This window comes from Danio aesculapii, chromosome 12 (assembly GCF_903798145.1).
Source record: "Danio aesculapii chromosome 12, fDanAes4.1, whole genome shotgun sequence".
In the NCBI taxonomy this organism is placed as follows: Eukaryota; Metazoa; Chordata; class Actinopteri; order Cypriniformes; family Danionidae; genus Danio; species Danio aesculapii.
The window spans coordinates 18,660,222-18,678,597 of NC_079446.1; the positions used below are offsets into that span (position 1 = coordinate 18,660,222).

At 35.8% G+C, this 18,376-nt stretch overlaps 1 protein-coding gene across 1 annotated transcript; it reads right to left on the minus strand.

Annotated features, from left to right (window-relative positions):
• Positions 1-469: 469 nt before the first annotated feature.
• Positions 470-15,355, minus strand: LOC130238874 (AMSH-like protease). The gene is made up of 7 exons (XM_056469991.1): positions 14,875-15,355; positions 11,189-11,295; positions 4,396-4,613; positions 4,167-4,242; positions 1,705-1,800; positions 1,303-1,612; positions 470-552 (listed from the first exon to the last, which is right to left on the minus strand). The coding sequence occupies exons 2-7, from the start codon at positions 11,216-11,218 to the stop codon at positions 470-472; spliced, it is 813 nt and encodes a 270-aa protein (XP_056325966.1). The 5' UTR covers positions 11,219-11,295; positions 14,875-15,355.
• Positions 15,356-18,376: the final 3,021 nt, after the last annotated feature.

Sequence of the window (18,376 nt, forward strand, 5' to 3'; positions counted from 1 at the left end):
ATTGAGCAGCATTCCAGCAAATTACCGGTAATGTAACAACCGGTAATGTTACAACAAAATTGCCAGAACGAATTTACCGGTATTTTCAAAAAGAGCCTTGTAAGAAATGGGTTATTTTTTGTGTCCTGTTGTGGGTTTTTTTTTTTTGCCCTTGTTAAGGTTAACTTCACACCTTTCTCCAAATTTCAGGAGGTAAAATATTGATCCTCAAGCATGACCAAATGCCCAGAGAAGGGTCTCTTGACCTTAAGGTTAACATTCTCCAAATTTCAGGAGGTAGACTATTGACTCTATGATAATCATGCTGACACTACAATCTTCAAATTTGTGCTATGCAATCAGAAATAATGTAGCTGAGAGAGAAGGTGGGCCTGATCAACTCACACTTCACTCTTACCTAATAGGCCGACCTTTGGCCAGCACCCAAATTTTGACTATAAAGGTGAGGGTTTCAGCCCTCATTGGAAGCTCAGCCGTGGGATAAGTGCACATCGCCCAGCATTCTCAGACACACGTGTTTGTTTTCCAATGTGACTGCAACGGGCACCCAGTCTTTGAAGAGGAAAATGAGGACACGTCTCTGAGGTTTTATATACTTATATCAAATTGCTTGGGGTTTTATTATCTGTCTTTATTCATGTAATCCTTATTATTCATCTTTATATCGGGTTATAAGCCTTTTATGCAATTTTGTTGTATTTCGATTAATGATGTTCAGGAGTATGATTCATGATTATTGAATATTATCGTGATAATTGATATCAGCTGTGTGTACTAGCAATAAATAGCTGTATTGCTTGATTAGTATGGTGCATGGAATGTTATTAGTGCTTCTTTGTCAATTAGCACCACACTTGTCTCACTTGCATAAACAAACCATCCTAAAACCTTTTTGGTATGCTGAAATATTTTACATATTAAAATTTTTGGGGCATACTAAAACAGCCTTGTTAACACATGATCCCTTTCCACAAAATTGCCAATCACTTTCCGGAATGGTCTGTATGTGGGAAAGGGGCTAGTGTCTTTGGTTTCTTTTCTAGACTTTGAACGACTTGGTTCGATTGCTGTAAATGGTGTATGAAAGAGCTCCCAGATTTCATCTAAAATATCTTACTTTGAGTTCTGAAGACAAATAAAGGTCTATGGTATTGAAACGATATGCGTGTTGGTAATTAATACCTGAATTTAAATGTATGTGTGAACTAATCATTAGTAATAGAAAAGAAAACAGACAACTGACTAATTATAGAGAAGAATATTAAATCATAACTTCAAGCAAATATGATCAAACACACTTACTTTGTACAGCTGCTAACGTGGCTGCCGGTTTGGGAACAGGGGCTGCTGGTTTGGTTCGATTGGGGTCAAGGCGCACATGGTTTCTGGGGGTCTGGGATAAACAGGACCCGTCAGTTTGTTCAGGCACTTTGGGGCCAGCCTCATACCTCCGACTGGCCAGCTCCTGTCTACGCAGTTGGTCCTCGAAGTAACGGAACTGCTCAGACTCGATCTGCATCTTCCTGAGCTGTGCCACACGCTGCCGCTCCTCCTCCAGCATAGACATCTTCTGCAGTTGTGCACCACACATGTCAACGGCCATGGCTTGAGTCTGCACGACACAGTATAATTTCTATTCACAATAATGCATGACTTTAACTAACAGGTATTAATTCAGCTGTGAATAAAGTGTGTCAAATATACCTGACTCTTCAGATATTCGCCGTGTTCTTTGCTGTATTTCTCATGGAGAAGTCGCTGTAATTGGTCCTTGCGTGAAAAAGCCACTTCCTGTAATTTCTGAACACAGAAGAACAGATAATGGGAAAAACATTAGGTGTCTTGTTACAGACAGCGAATACCAGATCAATATGTGCTAGCTAATGCTTTCAGGGACATAATGATTTTTTTTAAAGCTGGGAAGAGAGACACTTAAACCAATTGCTCATCTTTTTTGCCTTCAAGGACCACGAGAAAGCATCAGTTTAAATCATTAGTTTAGAATTTGCAGCTTATTTGATAAAACAGAAGCTATTTATATGCTAGTGCCAGCGAATGAAAAAACATTCAGCAGATATTTAGCACTTAATCTTCCTAAACTTGACAAAATCAAAACTGATAACTCAATAGCGCTCTACAAATTCTGCTTCAATATAAACCAATAAGTTATATCAATAATATCAATAAAAATATCATCAAGTAAGGGAGAATGTACTTCCAGGCACTTGTTATTGTAGAATACAACCAAAAAAAGACTTTTTAGCAGCTTCTGCATAAGCCGGAAGGGCTTCATTTGGCAAAAGCAATCTCCAGAATATGTATTATCATACTCGTTTCATTCCACAAAATGTAAAAATTAGACACAAAACATTGTTCTGAGCTACACAAACCCATTAAATATTCAGTCACAATCCGGTGCCAAACAGTCAAAAAGCAGGTGGCAAGGCAAGCATATATATATATATATATATATATATATATATATTATATATATATATATATATATATATATATATATATATATATATATATATAGATGGGCAATATCACACTCGTGCGATATCGCTGTATATCGGTATTGGTGGAAGGTGTGCGTTGGCACGAAGCCATGGCCTGAGTGTCCCACCAGAGATCAGCCATATCGCACTGCTACGAGTGTGATATTGCGTTTATACAACAGTTTGACGGGATAGATGTGTGTATAAAAAATTTAATCAAACACGGAAAGTCTAAAAACCCTTTTGTAAAAGAAACTACTTTCTTTAGCTATTCATTCATATCTGCAGCTGACGTCAGAACAGCAGAAACAGTAGCTACTTCACAAACGTCACTTTAGAGCCAGTATTTGAATGATTTTCTAGCATAATGTCTAAAGTGATTTTTAGACATTTTTAGAAAAACAGGTGATTTTGCTCACATTTTATTATAAGGCTGAACGGCATGAAATGCCATCAGTCTACAAAGATTTACCAGTATTTCTCTGTTGCAATAGGGAGATCACAATAATTATCCCTGAAAATGCCAAAGCAACACAAAAACTACCAGATTACTGTTGTTTTCGCTAAGGAAAAATGTTAAACACATGCATTTCTCCTTTCTTTCTGTTTACTGACCTTGTCTGCAGGAGCAAAAACAGGAGACTCATTATAAACAGATGGCCAACCAAAAAGTAACTCAGGGTTATACAAGGAGTGGCCAACACAAAACACAGACATTCCTGATATGAGAGTCCCATCTCACATTCAATACACTACAATTATGATGGCATAAATACAGCACTACAACATACAAAAGAGAGAGATCGAGTTAAAACAGGAGTGGGGAATGTCCAGCCTCCGGCCGTATACGGCCTGCGAGACATATTGGGGCCCATCAGTCAATTCATAATCACCCCTCAGGAAAGAAAAAAGAAATTTAATGTCTGTGACAGAAATTACACTAAATAAATAAATATTTTTAAAAATAAATAAAATAGAAATAGATAAATTATATTATAGATACTATTTAATATATATATATCGTATGGCTGTCAACCAATCAGATTCAAGAACCAAACAGAACTGTTGTGTATATATATATATATATATATATATATATATATATATATATATATCTATATATATATATATATATATATATATATATATATATATATACACATATACATATACATATAATGACAACATTGATTTGAAGTACCTGGATGAGCCTGTGTCATTAGTTTCAGTGGTTCTTGTCTGGGAATAATATGTCTTGGAACGTCCCAACCCTTTAATGACTGACTTGAATCAAGTATGCAAGAGTACCAGGTAATTGATGTAAACTTCAGACATATATTTATCACATATAAATCACATATTTTTAAGGCAGCGCATAGATCTTATGAAAATCAACAAACAGCTGCACTTTGCTAAAGCTTCAGGAAATCACTGAATGTACAAAAATAATGATGAAGTGGTGTGTTTCCAGGATGATTAGCATGAAGTTCAGCTAACAGAAGCGAAAGCAAAACATGTGCCCACACAAGGCAAACCCACCATGTGAGCAGCTGAGAGCCTGACAAGTCTTCCAGCCAAAGTAATTGAGCGTGATGCTAATCAGATTTACAGTGGGCTGAGCGCCACAGGGCTCCATCAGTTCCTGAGATCAACACGCCAGGGGCTTACCTTCATTATCACCAGCTTCTCAGGGATGTTGCACTGCTGATAGTCCCTGTGCCTGGGGAGTTTCTCAACAAATAAACTGTACAAAGTAAAAAAAGTTAATTATTGAAAAAAGAACTTAAAAATTGAAAGTCATTAATTATTCAGTTGATGCACCCTATGATAAAACATTTGAAGAAAAATAACATTTAAGACACAGCTGAAAAGCTAAATCAAACAAAACAAAACATACGTGATGAACTTGTTGTAGAGGACAAAGGCATTCTCCAGGCTGCCCTCCTCTAGATAAACAGCTGCCATACGCTCCATCTCCACACCAGAGCGAAAGTAGCGTCTCGGGGCGATGTCTTCGTTAATTTCTATGTTATAGCCCATTTTGCTGAGGGCCCGCACACGCTCCACAGCAGGCAGAGTGACATCAGTGTGATCCGGCTCAGCTGCTAACTTCTTCTGCAGACAGAAAAAGCCATGAGAACAAAGCAGTGTCATTCATTCATGGGGGTTTCACCGCAGTCCAAACACATGCGCTATAGGTGAATTGGGTAAGCTAAATTGTCCGTAGTGTATGTGTGTGAATGAGAGTGTATGGGTTGCAGCTGGAAAGGCATCCGCTATGTAAAATATGCTGGAACAGTTGGTGGTTCATTCCGCTTAATCTGAAAAGAAAATTAATGAATGAATGCATGCATGCATGTCTTTGGACTGCGGGGGAAACCGAAAAACTTGCAACATGCAAACTTCACTCAGAAATGTCTCCTGGCCCAGCTGGTACTCGAACCAGCGACCTACTAGCTGTGAGGTGACAGCGCTAACCACCGTGTCTCCAAGGGGCTTTTTATCCAGTATAAAGTACTATTGTTGATGAAGGCAAAGTGGAAGAAATATCCCTCCATGATTTTTCCCAGCTCTTTTTCTGTTTGAATAATATCAGTCCATAATTGATATGATTTTTGAATCCAAACACAATCGTATGTTTGTTCATCTGGTCAGAGGAAAACTGTCCTTCAAATGAACACATTTTGTTTTTACCCAATTTCTGTCATGTGATATACAGGGTTCATAAACATTTTTACTACTAAAATTCCATGACTTTTCAATGACTTTTCCAAAACTTTAAGGAAGGTAAATGAGAAAAAATGCACGTTCAAATTTATTACAGCATATCAAAATATATGTGACAATCCATGTAGTTTATATTTATCTTTATATTTGTAAAACAGTTTTTAGAAAGTATCTTGCTGTCTGCGTGAAAATTTTATAATGCTGGCTTGTGTTTTCACAAAACTTAATGGGCACATAGTTTACCTCTTTTTTATGATTTAATATTAATATTATGGTTCTTCTGATTGTGCCAGTTTAGGTTCAGTTTAAAACACAATTCAGATTTTTTTATTATAATGTGTTAAAAAGTGTCATGTTGGGGGCGTGTCCACAGTTCGCTGATTTATGGGTGTGTTGCTTCACATGTAAATTAGTTTCGGCTTCCAGCCAACGTAACAAGGGGGCGGGGCCTTGAGCTCACCCGCTCTGCGTTTGCAACAGAGTCTGACAGGCAGACTCAGAGATGGAGTGAGAGGATCACCATTCAGTCGTACATGTACGACTCTGACACAGACCAAGCAGAGAGTACAAAATCATTTGTGTCTTTGTACAGTTTTACAGCCAACTGTGTGCTAGTTTCAAGTGCCGAGCTTGTACACAGAAACTAATAACCACGCACACTGAATTAACTTTGACTGAGGCACCGGATGCGCCGCTCGAAGCCGCGACACGGCACACCAGACACTCTCTGTGGCGCACCAGAAACATGAAGTGTCCCGATTCGTCGCGCCACGCATTTTTGAATTCTAGACATAGGTTTCTGCAGCGGTCCGCGGCGCCCAGCCGTCGACTTGAGTGTACCCTGATAGAAACCTATGTTTAGAATTCTAAAACGCATGCTAGTAAGATCACAGGGAGCTTCTGGGATCGCGAGAAATGCAAACGACTGAAGTATAAGGTAGACTCAATGAGAAGTACACATGTTTGCAAACCTACCTAAAGATACAACTAATAATTCCGATTAGAGTGATAATGTGGAGAATATTGATCTTGTGTTGAGCCCAATGAGCCTTGCATCTAAAAATAGAGCTAGAGTGTTCCTTTAGTGATATTGCTTCGACTCACGCTGAAAATGGCGGACGTGAATCAACAAACTGAGGATATGATGACGCGCCTGTCAATCAATATTGGTGGGCAGGGGGACTGCTCTCCTATGTAAAGTTGCGGTCGATTTGAAAACAGCTCCAATTGGTCCACAGTTTTTTATGTTGTTAAATTGAGAAAAAAAAGCACTGGGTGTGTTTATATCATCCCAATATGACAGTCTATACACCATACATGCACATATGGCTGTCCAAACAGCGTGAAAAGTAGATTTTTTACCATAGGTGCCCTTTAAGATTAGAACAAATTAGCCTTTAGTACCCACAGTATCTTACCTTGAATTATGGTGAAAGGGAGTAAAAGCGAGGCAATGCTAAAATTGCTCTTGGTTTTAATTTATTGCTTTATTTACTTATTTTATTTTTTTTAATTTCACCCATCAAATATAGTGTCAAGTATAAGTCTAGTTCATATCAAATATATTCAAGCACACATAATTGTTAAACAAATTTTTCTGACTTTACCAAAACATTTTGGGTTTATTTGTTTTTCCAAAACTTTTCCGGGCCTGGAAAATGCCATTTCGAAATGTCATGACTTTCCAGGTTTTCCAGGACCGTATGAACCCTGGATATAGTTTGGGGTTCTTTCCATATTTACATTTTTGCTTGCGTGGTTGGGATTGAAAGGAAACTTAATACTCAGCAATATAATTGGTTTGACACTACTGGATAAGTGAAGTTTATTTATAAACTAATTTCGAGAGGATCGCGTGATTAGGATTGCTTGCGGCTGGTACTGCATTATTCAATTTATGATTCACCAATCAGACGATTCTTAAGCCACTATAAATACCCCAAGTTCCATAAAACAGCCATCATCGTTTTGAAGAATCCCCTTCCACCCCTACTCCTCCTCCTTTCCTAGATGGGTGGCACGGTGATTAGCACTGTTGCCTCACAGCAAGAACGTCACTGGTTCTAGTCCTTACCAAGCCAGCTGATGTTTCTGTGCTGAGTTTACACATTCTCCCCGTGCTCAGGTGGGCTTCCCCCGGGTTCCCCGGTTTCCACCCACCGTCCAATAACATGCAACTTAAGTTAATTGACTAATCCAAATCGGCACCATAGACATGCTCCTAGTAAGTAGTTATCTCTTGAGAGCAATCACTATCTGTTTATTAGCCACTACAGCAGGGGAGTTCTCGAGATCTACCTGAGCTCAAACTCCCCTATCGCCCTGCAAACGGGAGGGAGCTCAGGGCTCTCTTCTGTGACAGCATGCCAAACAAGCTCTATAATCAATCATCAGCTAAGTGTGAACTCTTAAAAAGAAAATTTTAAATTTTGACTTGTGCAGAGCTGTTTTATTGCTGATTCGAGATTATTCCAAAATAAAATACAAGTAATGCAAGGTTAACACTGTTATTGAACTGATTCAAGCTAAATAATGACACTATTGTGTTCTGAAGAACTGCTTATAATGCTGGTCAAACTGAACCCAGTCAACATTCAATACTGATTGAGCTGAATGATACCATTGTTTTTGTCTGAACTTTGCAACATTCATAAAAGCAATTGAAATGGAATTGTAATTTACTGTATAATGCCTCATTGTCATATCATGTACACATAGAAATTAGAGTGTCTTCACTGTCTGTTCAGTTTGTTTAAACATTTTAAGCATTGAAATTGAATACAGAAAGAAATTATAAAAAATTAACTTAAAAACAAACCAAACTGACTTCATAATCAGTGGATGATTCTATAATTTTTCTGCTTACCAGTGTGAAATACTATTCTGCTTTGAATCTGTCTTGCATAATCTGCTAAATAAGTCATGATGACTTGATTTTTAGATTTCTGACACTAAGATGACTCAATCGGCCAAGCTACATTATAGCGCCATCAAATAAAAATGCCTGAACTAAGATCAGTCCCTGGCCCGTACGCCAGCAGAACAGAACATTTGGTCCAAAAGACATCACAAGCCTCTGATGCACACAACATAAGCTCTGTTCATCACCCAGCTTGAGCGAACCGGAACACCCACGCTGAGCTTGCTTCCAGCTCCCATACTAATGACTAAACAGAGCCTCTGTATTAGGGTCACTGAATAGAGCAGGCATCTTATCAACATGCAGCAGGACACTGATGGACACCAATAAGGGGTCTGCCGACAGCTTGCTTGATTAAAAAAAAAATGTAGTTAAACATTTGTGAATGCTGATAGAGAGCCAAATTAAAAGTCACTCACTGGAAAAAAATATGTTTTTCTTAGTTAAAGTTTTTGTCCTGTTTCAGAAATTCTTAAATCAAGAAGCATTTTCCAGACAAGTAAAACACTTTGTGTTGTTTTCAGATAAATAAAAAAATTAAAAACTTTTTCCATAAATTTCTCTGTAAAGCAAGCAAAATAATCCCCACTGGCATATTCTTTAGCTTGTTTTGAAGAAAAAGTTTGTTTAAATTGACTTTTTAAAAAAAATAGAAAATAAACATTTTTTACTTGACAAAAAAATAGCATCTTGATTAGGGATGGGTACCAAAACTCAGTACTTCATCGGTTTCGGTGCTACATAAGACCAAAGTATCAATAAGCTCTGACGTTAACTGTTCTGCTATCTGTACTGGACAATTATCGCTGAATAAATATTACTTACAGTAGCATTATTAACTGACCAATCTTTTGTAATTTGCGATATTTAATATTTGTCTGCACAGTTGCCAATCTCACATTAGAAATGCTAATGCCAAATAAAAGGTGCGTTCGACTTCATGCATCGCTGCGCAGATCAATCGAATGCTGCCTTAAAGCGGTGCATGCTGGTAAGAAATTTTGTCTGGATTGATGCTGCGCCGACGCCACGTGACTGTCACATGTGGCATCAAAGTGCAGCATCTGATGACGACACCGATATTACACGATTGGCAGAGTTCATTACATGACAACAACCACGTGGGTTTCGGGTTTATTATTGGACATATTCCGATTCACAAATTTCAAAACAAACAATAAACTTTTCATGCCATCTCTATCATTTACACATGCTTATTAAAATATTAAATATTAAAATAAAAACAAAAAAATATTAAAATATTTTACTGCAGTAATCATGTTTTGTTAAATAATCTGGTTATAAAGGTTGCCTTGTTTCCACAGGTTTATTTTCAATCTTTTTATACAGACTATTTACTGCATTTAGCTCCATGAACGATTTAAATGATATACTTTAGTAAATAACCTAAATATTAACTCAAATAAGTCTTACAGACTTGAAATAAAATAATTATCATCATTTATCCTGCCACCCTAAAGGTTTCTGAACAAATTAAGTTAAAGAACTATTTTATTAAATAATTATTAGGATTATAATATATATATATATATATATATATATATATATATATATATATATATATATATATATATATATATATATATATATATATATATATATATACACTTTATTCCTGTCTAGCCGTTTTATTCCTGTTCTTTCTGGGAAGCTTCAACTAAAGTGGAGCTCACTTATTTTAGGAATGTCCTTTGTTCAATATTTTTGGATTAAAGTGCTTTTTTAAAATGCTTTCATTATCCATTTTCTTAATCATTGTTTAAGACTTCATCAAAACACCTTGTTTTGGGTTTTACATTAATATATATTGGAAAGTTTTATATCTATAAATGTAAGCTCCTTTTAGCCTATTCAATCAAGAAGTATTAGCCTTGAGTGATGTTTTAATTCCTAGAATTTGTGTTTTTTGCTTTTGTATTTAATATGCCTGTTAGTTTCTCATGTCTATGAAAAAGTTTTTGACTGCCTATACTTACGGTAACGTTACATCATCCACATCGTTATGCCAGAATCAATCACCTAAAAAGTCTAATATTAATAGTTAAATAAACACACTCATTCGGTTACAATGAAAACGGTATTTATTTGCAGTAGTCTAAATAAATCTTAAACATTAAGAATGCTTTTACATTACTGTATTTACAAATATAGGCTATGAATAGCCTAATAACAAACAATGCTTATTAAGAAATTATTCAAAACAGCTCATTTTAACATTGCAAGATGCTCCAAACTGAATTAAAAACATTGTTAACTCCCAAAACACAGTTAACTCATTTATGTGAATGCGTCAATGAAAAAATCATAAACATCATCTCATTTAACTGCATTTTGCAACTCAAGAGGGTGTTTTTCAGCTGCTGGAGCACAATAAACCAAAAAGATCCCGAGTTCTGCCAGAAAAGGCAAACATGTTAATTTTAATCCAGAGAATGGTTAAAAACTGAGAGTCAGTTTCTTCAAACCATTGTACATTCTTTTACAGGCAAAAAATATTAATTGTTTTACAGGTGTTGGTTTAGTTTTATTTTATATTAAAAGTGCAAAGTTAAAACAAAGTGTTGGTAATTCTGTTCAATTAGTTTCTTTCTTTCATAAAAAGGCACTACAAAACGTACCGATAAGAGAAACCGTTTAAGTACCGAACCGATAAGTGGTATCGATAAAAGTAGTAATACCGCTAAAACCTTAATGATACCATCCCTAATCTTGGTTTAAGAATTTTTAGATATTTGGACTTGAAACAATAGTAAGAGAAGCCATTTTTGCAGCAGAAGGCTGGCTAGAATAAGGAGACTATTTTAATGGTGCATTCACCAAAGGGGAAGTGAAGGGGGCTACATCCGTTGCTTCCCTCTCGCCCACTCCAGGATGGAGGATCTAAATGACGGAGCAGCTGCAATGGGAATACTAATGGGAGTGAGTCAGAGGAAACCATTCTGTCCCTGCGACCCACCTCCGAGTAATATCAGCTGTCCCCCCACCACAATCACCACCCTCCTCCACCCACAATGCCACTTACCAGCGTGCTGAAACTGAAGCCTTGGTCCATGGTGAGTTTAAGAGCTTGGCTTGCAGGCTTCGATCCTCCCTATGCATCCATCTGTCATCTCCCAAGATGATTCCAAGCTGAGGAGCAAGAAACATCATATCTGGCATCACAGCAGTTCTAAAGAGAGGCCGCTCTTTTTAGTTACTCAACACTTGCTTTGGATACGGTTCCATGCTGCAGAATTTCTTAGCGTGTTCTTCCTAATCTATTAACACAGTTACCATGCCCTGTGCATTTCCATGGGGATTATTGAATATAATTCAGCGTCTTGGTCCCAATAACACGGTTATTCGTTCCAGAATCTGTGCTACAGTTGCTATGACAGCTTGTTACCATGCAGCAAAATATGGTGACTCATGGATATCTTCAACTGTGAAAAAAAAAATCCTTGGTGAGCTTTTTCACTTAGCACAAAGCTGGGTACATATTGGTTAGCTTCTCTCTCACTCTCTTATGTATTTATGATAGCTGAGAGCAGATCCACTCTTTCACAATTTAAAATAGTATATAGAATCACCACAGAAGAAAATTTGTTGATTTATGCTGCCATGGCAACTTAAACTAGATGCACAGCTAAAATAAAAGCACAGGAGGTGTGACAGATTTAACACTGAGCAATGTCTAATAACCAGGTCATTGCATAATGTACATTTGCATTTGATAGGTTAAGAAATTAATGCCTCTGGATCAGAGATGACCAAACTAGACTCTTTGTATCCTTTGATTTGGCCCACCAGATGGAAAATTATTGGGAAGGGTTGGGGAATGCCTTACAGAGATTCTCATGTGTATTTTAATATAACCTTTTGTCTGTTTGTTATATTGTTGAGCAACAAAAACAAACAAAAATTTAATTAAATGTTTCAATTAAATGTTGTAAATGAAACAGATTTTTCAAAAAAATTAAAAAAAAAAAAAAAAAAAACAAAGCAGAAAATATCAACATGCAAATCAATGCAAAGTTTGTTAAAATAATATTAAAATAAATAATATTAAAATATATATATTAAAATAATGCATTTATATATACGGTTGAAGTAAACTTTTCTTTTTATTTGTAATTATTATGAATTCAATTAGGAAATTACCCATGGCAACTTTAATGTTAAACAGTTATTTACCTTTGGCGTACAGCTCTCAATCAAGCTTGGATTTTGGCCCTTCATAGAAAAAACACCCAGCTCTAGATTAAACTGCGAGTTTAAAAATCATACAAATTTTTAAATTTCAAATTTACTCACCAAAGAAAGCAAATGTAGATGCCTCTAAGTGCCAAATTTTTCATCTAAAATTAACATTTTTCTTAAGCACCTTTGTGTAGGTTCAGTATTTTCACTTTTATGGTGACGATTAGGTTTCTTTTCACTGCCTTTAAACTGAAATAATGTAACATAAACATAAAAGGCTGAGTCATTATTTTTTTTATTCAAAAGTATTCTGACAGCATGTAGAAGCTTTTGCATCTAAACTCATAAATAATAACTCAGTAGAAGGCATGGGATGATACCAGTTCAAGGTATACCGCGGTTTTAAAACGTCAAGGTCTTAAAACCGCCAACATTTTCTGTAATACCATTCCTAAGGTATGTTAAAGATTTTTTTATTTACATTTTTTTCCCTTTTTAGGAGAACTCCAGCAGAAAAGATATCCAAAGATGCCATTCTAAATTGTAGAGAAATCTGTGTTTTTGAAACTAATGAAGACAGCAGAAGTCAATGATTTATTTGAAATATTTAGCCTGACATGTTTACTGCTCCAAATATTTTAAATGTTTCTCAAAATAAAATATATTGTGTTCAAAGGGAGAAAAAGTTTTAGTTTTTTACCCAGACATTTAATAAGAATATTTTAGGCATGCACCGATACCACTTTTTACAAACCGATACAAGAACGAGCATTTTAATTTGTGTACTCGCGGATATTGAGTACCGATACTTCATAGATTTGGTTTCAATGAAGTTTATTTGTTTGTTTTTATATTTTGCCTGTAGCAAGGATGAACACAAAAATCTTTAACAGAAGGCTGTTCCAAGCCAAAAATACACATTGTTGATAACCCTGCGAATCCAGACCTTATCTATTAACGATTATGCATGGAGATTTAAAGCATGAGTTATCCTTGCGCTGATATGCGTCCACGACTTCACACATTACACAAAGTGTGTGCAGTGTACGTTAACTTATGGAGTCACTCTCTTGGCATTGCATATTGGGGACGCATAAAACCGTTATGTGCGATTCTTTCATATCACGAGTCCTGCCGTTAATATGGTCAGGTAACCAAAAAGTAGGCTACTTGATGTTTAACTGAAGCTGTAAACTGACAGGCGCGCGGTGACTGCAGTGATGTTAAGCTCTGACAAGGTGCTTTTGCCTGTAGTCTTCAGATTTTTAACATAATGTTCCATTACTTAAAATTTCTTCATTTTTATTTATAGTTTAGAATAAAATAAATCCTAGCTTGTTTAGCTGTGATTATTATGCAAGGATCATATTTCATATTCGGTTTATTCTTCTGTTGCCTATAAATTCGTTAATAATGTATTTTATAACGTATTGTTTATAAGGACTAAGCTATTATATATAATACATTAAGACAATGAAATCAGGTAGGACAAAAAAAATCACATCCATGTAGTGAATTACTGTTGAGTGGTATCGGTGCGTGGTATCGGCCTTTCATGTACAATACGGGTACGAGTATTTTAACCAGTATCGACCCAATACCCGATACTGGTATCGGTGCATCCCTAGAATATATTTAGAGCAGTAATCACAATACCGTGAAAACATGATATTTTTATCCAAGGTTATCATACCGTCAGAATCTTATACCAGCCCCTGCCAATTTAAAGCATCATAAATGGTTAGAAAATATTAATATTTTATCTACAAAAACATACTACGTTGTAAACATTGACATCGTTGAGCTACAAAATACATTTTCAGTGTTCCGTTGAAGGACAATACAGTAAAACACAAAGAATGCTCAATGAGGAATGAGTGGTTCTTCAACATATTTTAAAATCCAAATAAATGAAACCACAGTCCACATCAGCATACATGCCTGTGTTCGGTCAAAATACAATATCTGTGACTGTATTTCTCCTATCACAATATGTACGATTAGATTATTACCCTGATGACTATTTCCCTGCTGTGCATGTACAAGGTTATTCAGCAAGTGATTGCTATAATACTTCTCAGTCTTGACCCCTATGAATAAGTAGATATTTTTGTAATTAAAAAGTAACAAGTCATTTTAAACAGTAAGTAGTAACTTTTTTCTACTTTAGTTCAATTTTTCTAGTGAATAAGACCCCTTCTGATTCATGATTTGCCTTCGTAAGAAACTTCTGCTCTTCTCTTTCACTAAACTAAACTATGATATAAATTGATCAGTTTTTAAGTCAGTGCTCTGACATGGAGCTTCTCCAAGACACAATCAATATTAAGATGGCAAGTCAACATTATAGACTACAGATATAATCACTAAAATCATTCAGATCAAATATGTCAGTGAAATTATTCAGGTTAGTGCTATATTTCCCAACTCACAACAACAAGAAATAATAAGAAAAAACAATGATGCATGGGCCTAATTTAGTAATAGCACAAAAGTATATAGTTTAATAAATATAACAAAGATCCTCACCTGTAGGTGAATGGCTGTTGTGATCCCATGCTCCACATTCCTACAATCGTCGCATGTGGCACTTACTAGAATTCAGCGCGGAAACAGGGAACTCGCGTACATAAAAGAGCAGGTTTTTATTATTGTCTGAAACTCTCGGTCTTTTGCCTTTGTGCCACATGGAAGCTTTGTTCTTTTAGCATGGGTATACGCGCGGGGCTAAAATGGCTGATTGCTGTCTTTCAGACCGAACAACCCTGCGATGTCAGACGGTTCGCCCGGAGCTCTGCGAGTCAGATGAAAGCTGCTGCTGGAGCTGCGGTGGTGCTGGTGTCACTGGCTGTGTTTCAAACGCTCACGAGCCGCCTATGTAGGCAGCATCCGGATTTTCAGGATTCTTCTGTGATGCCTTTGCGCTGACCAGTTCACTAGATTTTGAGCCGCAATCAGAGTGACATCTGGAGAGAGTGGGAATGACTATTACGACGTTTACGAAGCGTTGATTATTTGCATACTATCACATTATTTTAAAGCACTGCCAGATTTCATGACAGTTTATTCTCATTTTAAGTGTCTATTGGTGTGTGTTTGTGGGGGCATGTTTACGTTTATTTCTATTGTCATATCTTGCCACAATAAATAAAAAAAATAAAATGAATGAATCTGATATAAGCTGACACGATTGTTTGTATTTTTTATCCACCAGATGGGGCACAATTATGGAATAAAATCACTGTCATTAATATGTCGTGCGTAAATAAAATTCACGCATCCGTAATTATAAAATCGTAAAGGAAAACGGAGCGTACTCGTAATTTTACGAGGCTACAATTCCAAAATCTGCGATTAGAACAGACACAGATACGACATTTTGTTTTTCTGTTTGTTTATGACTGATAAATTTACGATGGGTGTACTTTACAAACACGAATTAGTTTCACTACGGACACGAAGTCCTGATTACGAGTACGAATCAAACAGCGAGACTTCACTGTCAAAATTACGTCACCGCTTCCACAGGCATTAATAAACAAGCGAGAGTCATCGATCATAACGGCGCGCCTGCTGGACGTTCGAGTTTACACACACCGTCTCAGATAAGATTTCTGTTATTCCCTCTTTGAGAAATGTCCGTCATGAGCTGTAATAAAGGTTGAGACTTAATGAGGTCCTATTTCGCTGTGTTTCTTGGACATTTTACTGAATCAAAATTAAGAACGGGCCGAGGATAGAGAGCTAGCATAATGTCAGTTAACGTTTCAGGCAGCGAGCGCAGAGTCTCTCAGTGAATCACTGAACGGTGTTTAACTAACAGGACATCTGTTGATTAAGTCACCTTTTTCAACTGTTTAAATAACTCTAAAATACTCTAAGATCACCAGAGAACACAAATTAAATTAGACACATTTATCCAGTATAGGTAGATAAAACAAAGAAAAGTTTTACTCTTATCAATTAATTAACTTTAAATAAACTAGAATAAGCAAAATATAATGTGGTAATTAAACAATCACCAATATAGTGATAACAAACACACACGGAAAGAGAGAAACACACCGAATAGTTTACGGCTAAATGGTAATATAAATGTTTATGGTAATATTTTATTAATTATAGTAATACAGTATAATGTAACTAATAGTTTAATCAAGTAATATAACAAACATATAATAACAAATAACATAAAAAACATCTATATCAATAGTTACTAATACCTTTGTACAAATTTAAAGATAAGATAAAAAAAATATATATATATATATATATATATATATATATATATATATATATATATATATATATATATATATATATATATATATATATATATATATCTGATCATATCATCTCCTCGCCATACATCAATGAGGGGCTTAATTATTCAGCTTTCAGATGACATACAGGTCTGTTTCAGATGATTGCCCCTCATGTCTGGTTTTGTGGTCCGGGGTCACATATTTAACATTTATTTATTTTGATTCATAGTCTCATAAATGTTTAACGTTACAAACTTCTGGTGAGCACAAACCCTCAAATATTTAAACTGCCTTTTGCTGATATCTTCATTACATAATAGATCAATATTCGATCTGGCTTTAAAAAAGGTGACTTAATCAACAGATGTCCTGTTATAGTTAAACACCGTTCAGTGATTCACTGAGAGACTCTGCGCTCGCTGCCTGTAACGTTAACTGACATTATGCTAGCTCTCTATCCTCGGCCCGTTCTTAATTTGATTCAGTAAAATGTCCAAGAAACACAGCGAAATAGGACCTCATTAAGTCTCAACCTTTATTACAGCTCATGACGGACATTTCTCAAAGAGGGAATAACAGAAATCTTATCTGAGACGGTGTGTGTAAACTCGAACGTCCAGCAGGCGCGCCGTTATGATCGATGACTCTCGCTTGTTTACTAATGCCTGTGGAAGCGGTGACGTAATTTTGACAGTGAAGTCTCGCTGTTTGATTCGTACTCGTAATCAGGACTTCGTGTCCGTAGTGAAACTAATTCGTGTTTGTAAAGTACACCCATCGTAAATTTATCAGTCATAAACAAACAGAAAAACAAAATGTCGTATCTGTGTCTGTTCTAATCGCAGATTTTGAAATTGTAGCCTTGTAAAATTACGAGTACGCTCCGTTTTCCTTTACGATTTTATAATTACGGATGCGTGAATTTTATTTACACACGAAATATTAATGACAGTGATTTTATTCCATACACAATCCCTTTAAATCAGCATTACGTGTCTTCTGTCAACTGGTAATGATGTTCTTAACAATTAGAGTGATAGTTTAAAACATTTATATTAATATTTATTAAGAGTTCAGAGTTATAAGTGCGCTTGCGATATAGGCTGTTAGACTACATTTAATTTATTTCTAGGCAACATAATAATAATAATAAATAAATAAATAAATAAATAAATAATAATAATAATAATAAAAGCAGGCCAAATAATTATTATAATAATGACAGGTAAATAGCAGAGACGCCCAGGGGCCCGTGGGCCAAAGTTGGTCCATGGTAACCTTTGATTTGGCCCTCCTTACCATCTGAGAAGAGAAAAAGAATGATAGGATGGTTTCGAGATTGTCAATTCAAATTTAATGTTTGCTTTGTTGTTTTTTGTTTTTTCTTCTTTTTTTTCTTTTTACTGTTTAAAGCTAACTGAAATCAAATGTTTCAATAAAATTGTGTAAAATAAATTAAATTTTGTTTAAATTTGCATACTGTCACTTGACAATGCAGAGACTTTGGTAAGCAAATCAAGCAAAATCAAGCAAATCAAGTCAAAGGCAGATTCAGCACTGAACTTCACTGTGTTATAAATGTGATTGTTTTTCATTTGAATTCATGGATTGAGCACCACAATAGACTCTTGAAGAAGTTGGCGATTTCACCATTTCAACATAACAAGGAATGGCATGTTTATTGTGGAATGTATAGTGGATTTAAAAAAAAACCTACAAAATTGTCCACTGAGATGCAGTAAAATAAAAGTAAAATTTTCCCCAAA

What these genes read in the sequence shown, in the direction of transcription:
- LOC130238874 (XM_056469991.1), bottom strand. Translation starts at nt 11,218, where the DNA reads ATGGACCAAGGCTTCAGTTTCAGCACGCTG. An exon ending in GCTTCAGTTTCAGCACGCTG is followed by an intron (nt 4,614 to 11,188) that starts GTAAGTGGCATT and finishes TTCTGTCTGCAG; the next exon opens with AAGAAGTTAGCAGCTGAGCC. An exon ending in AGAAGCTGGTGATAATGAAG is followed by an intron (nt 1,801 to 4,166) that starts GTAAGCCCCTGG and finishes TTCTGTGTTCAG; the next exon opens with AAATTACAGGAAGTGGCTTT.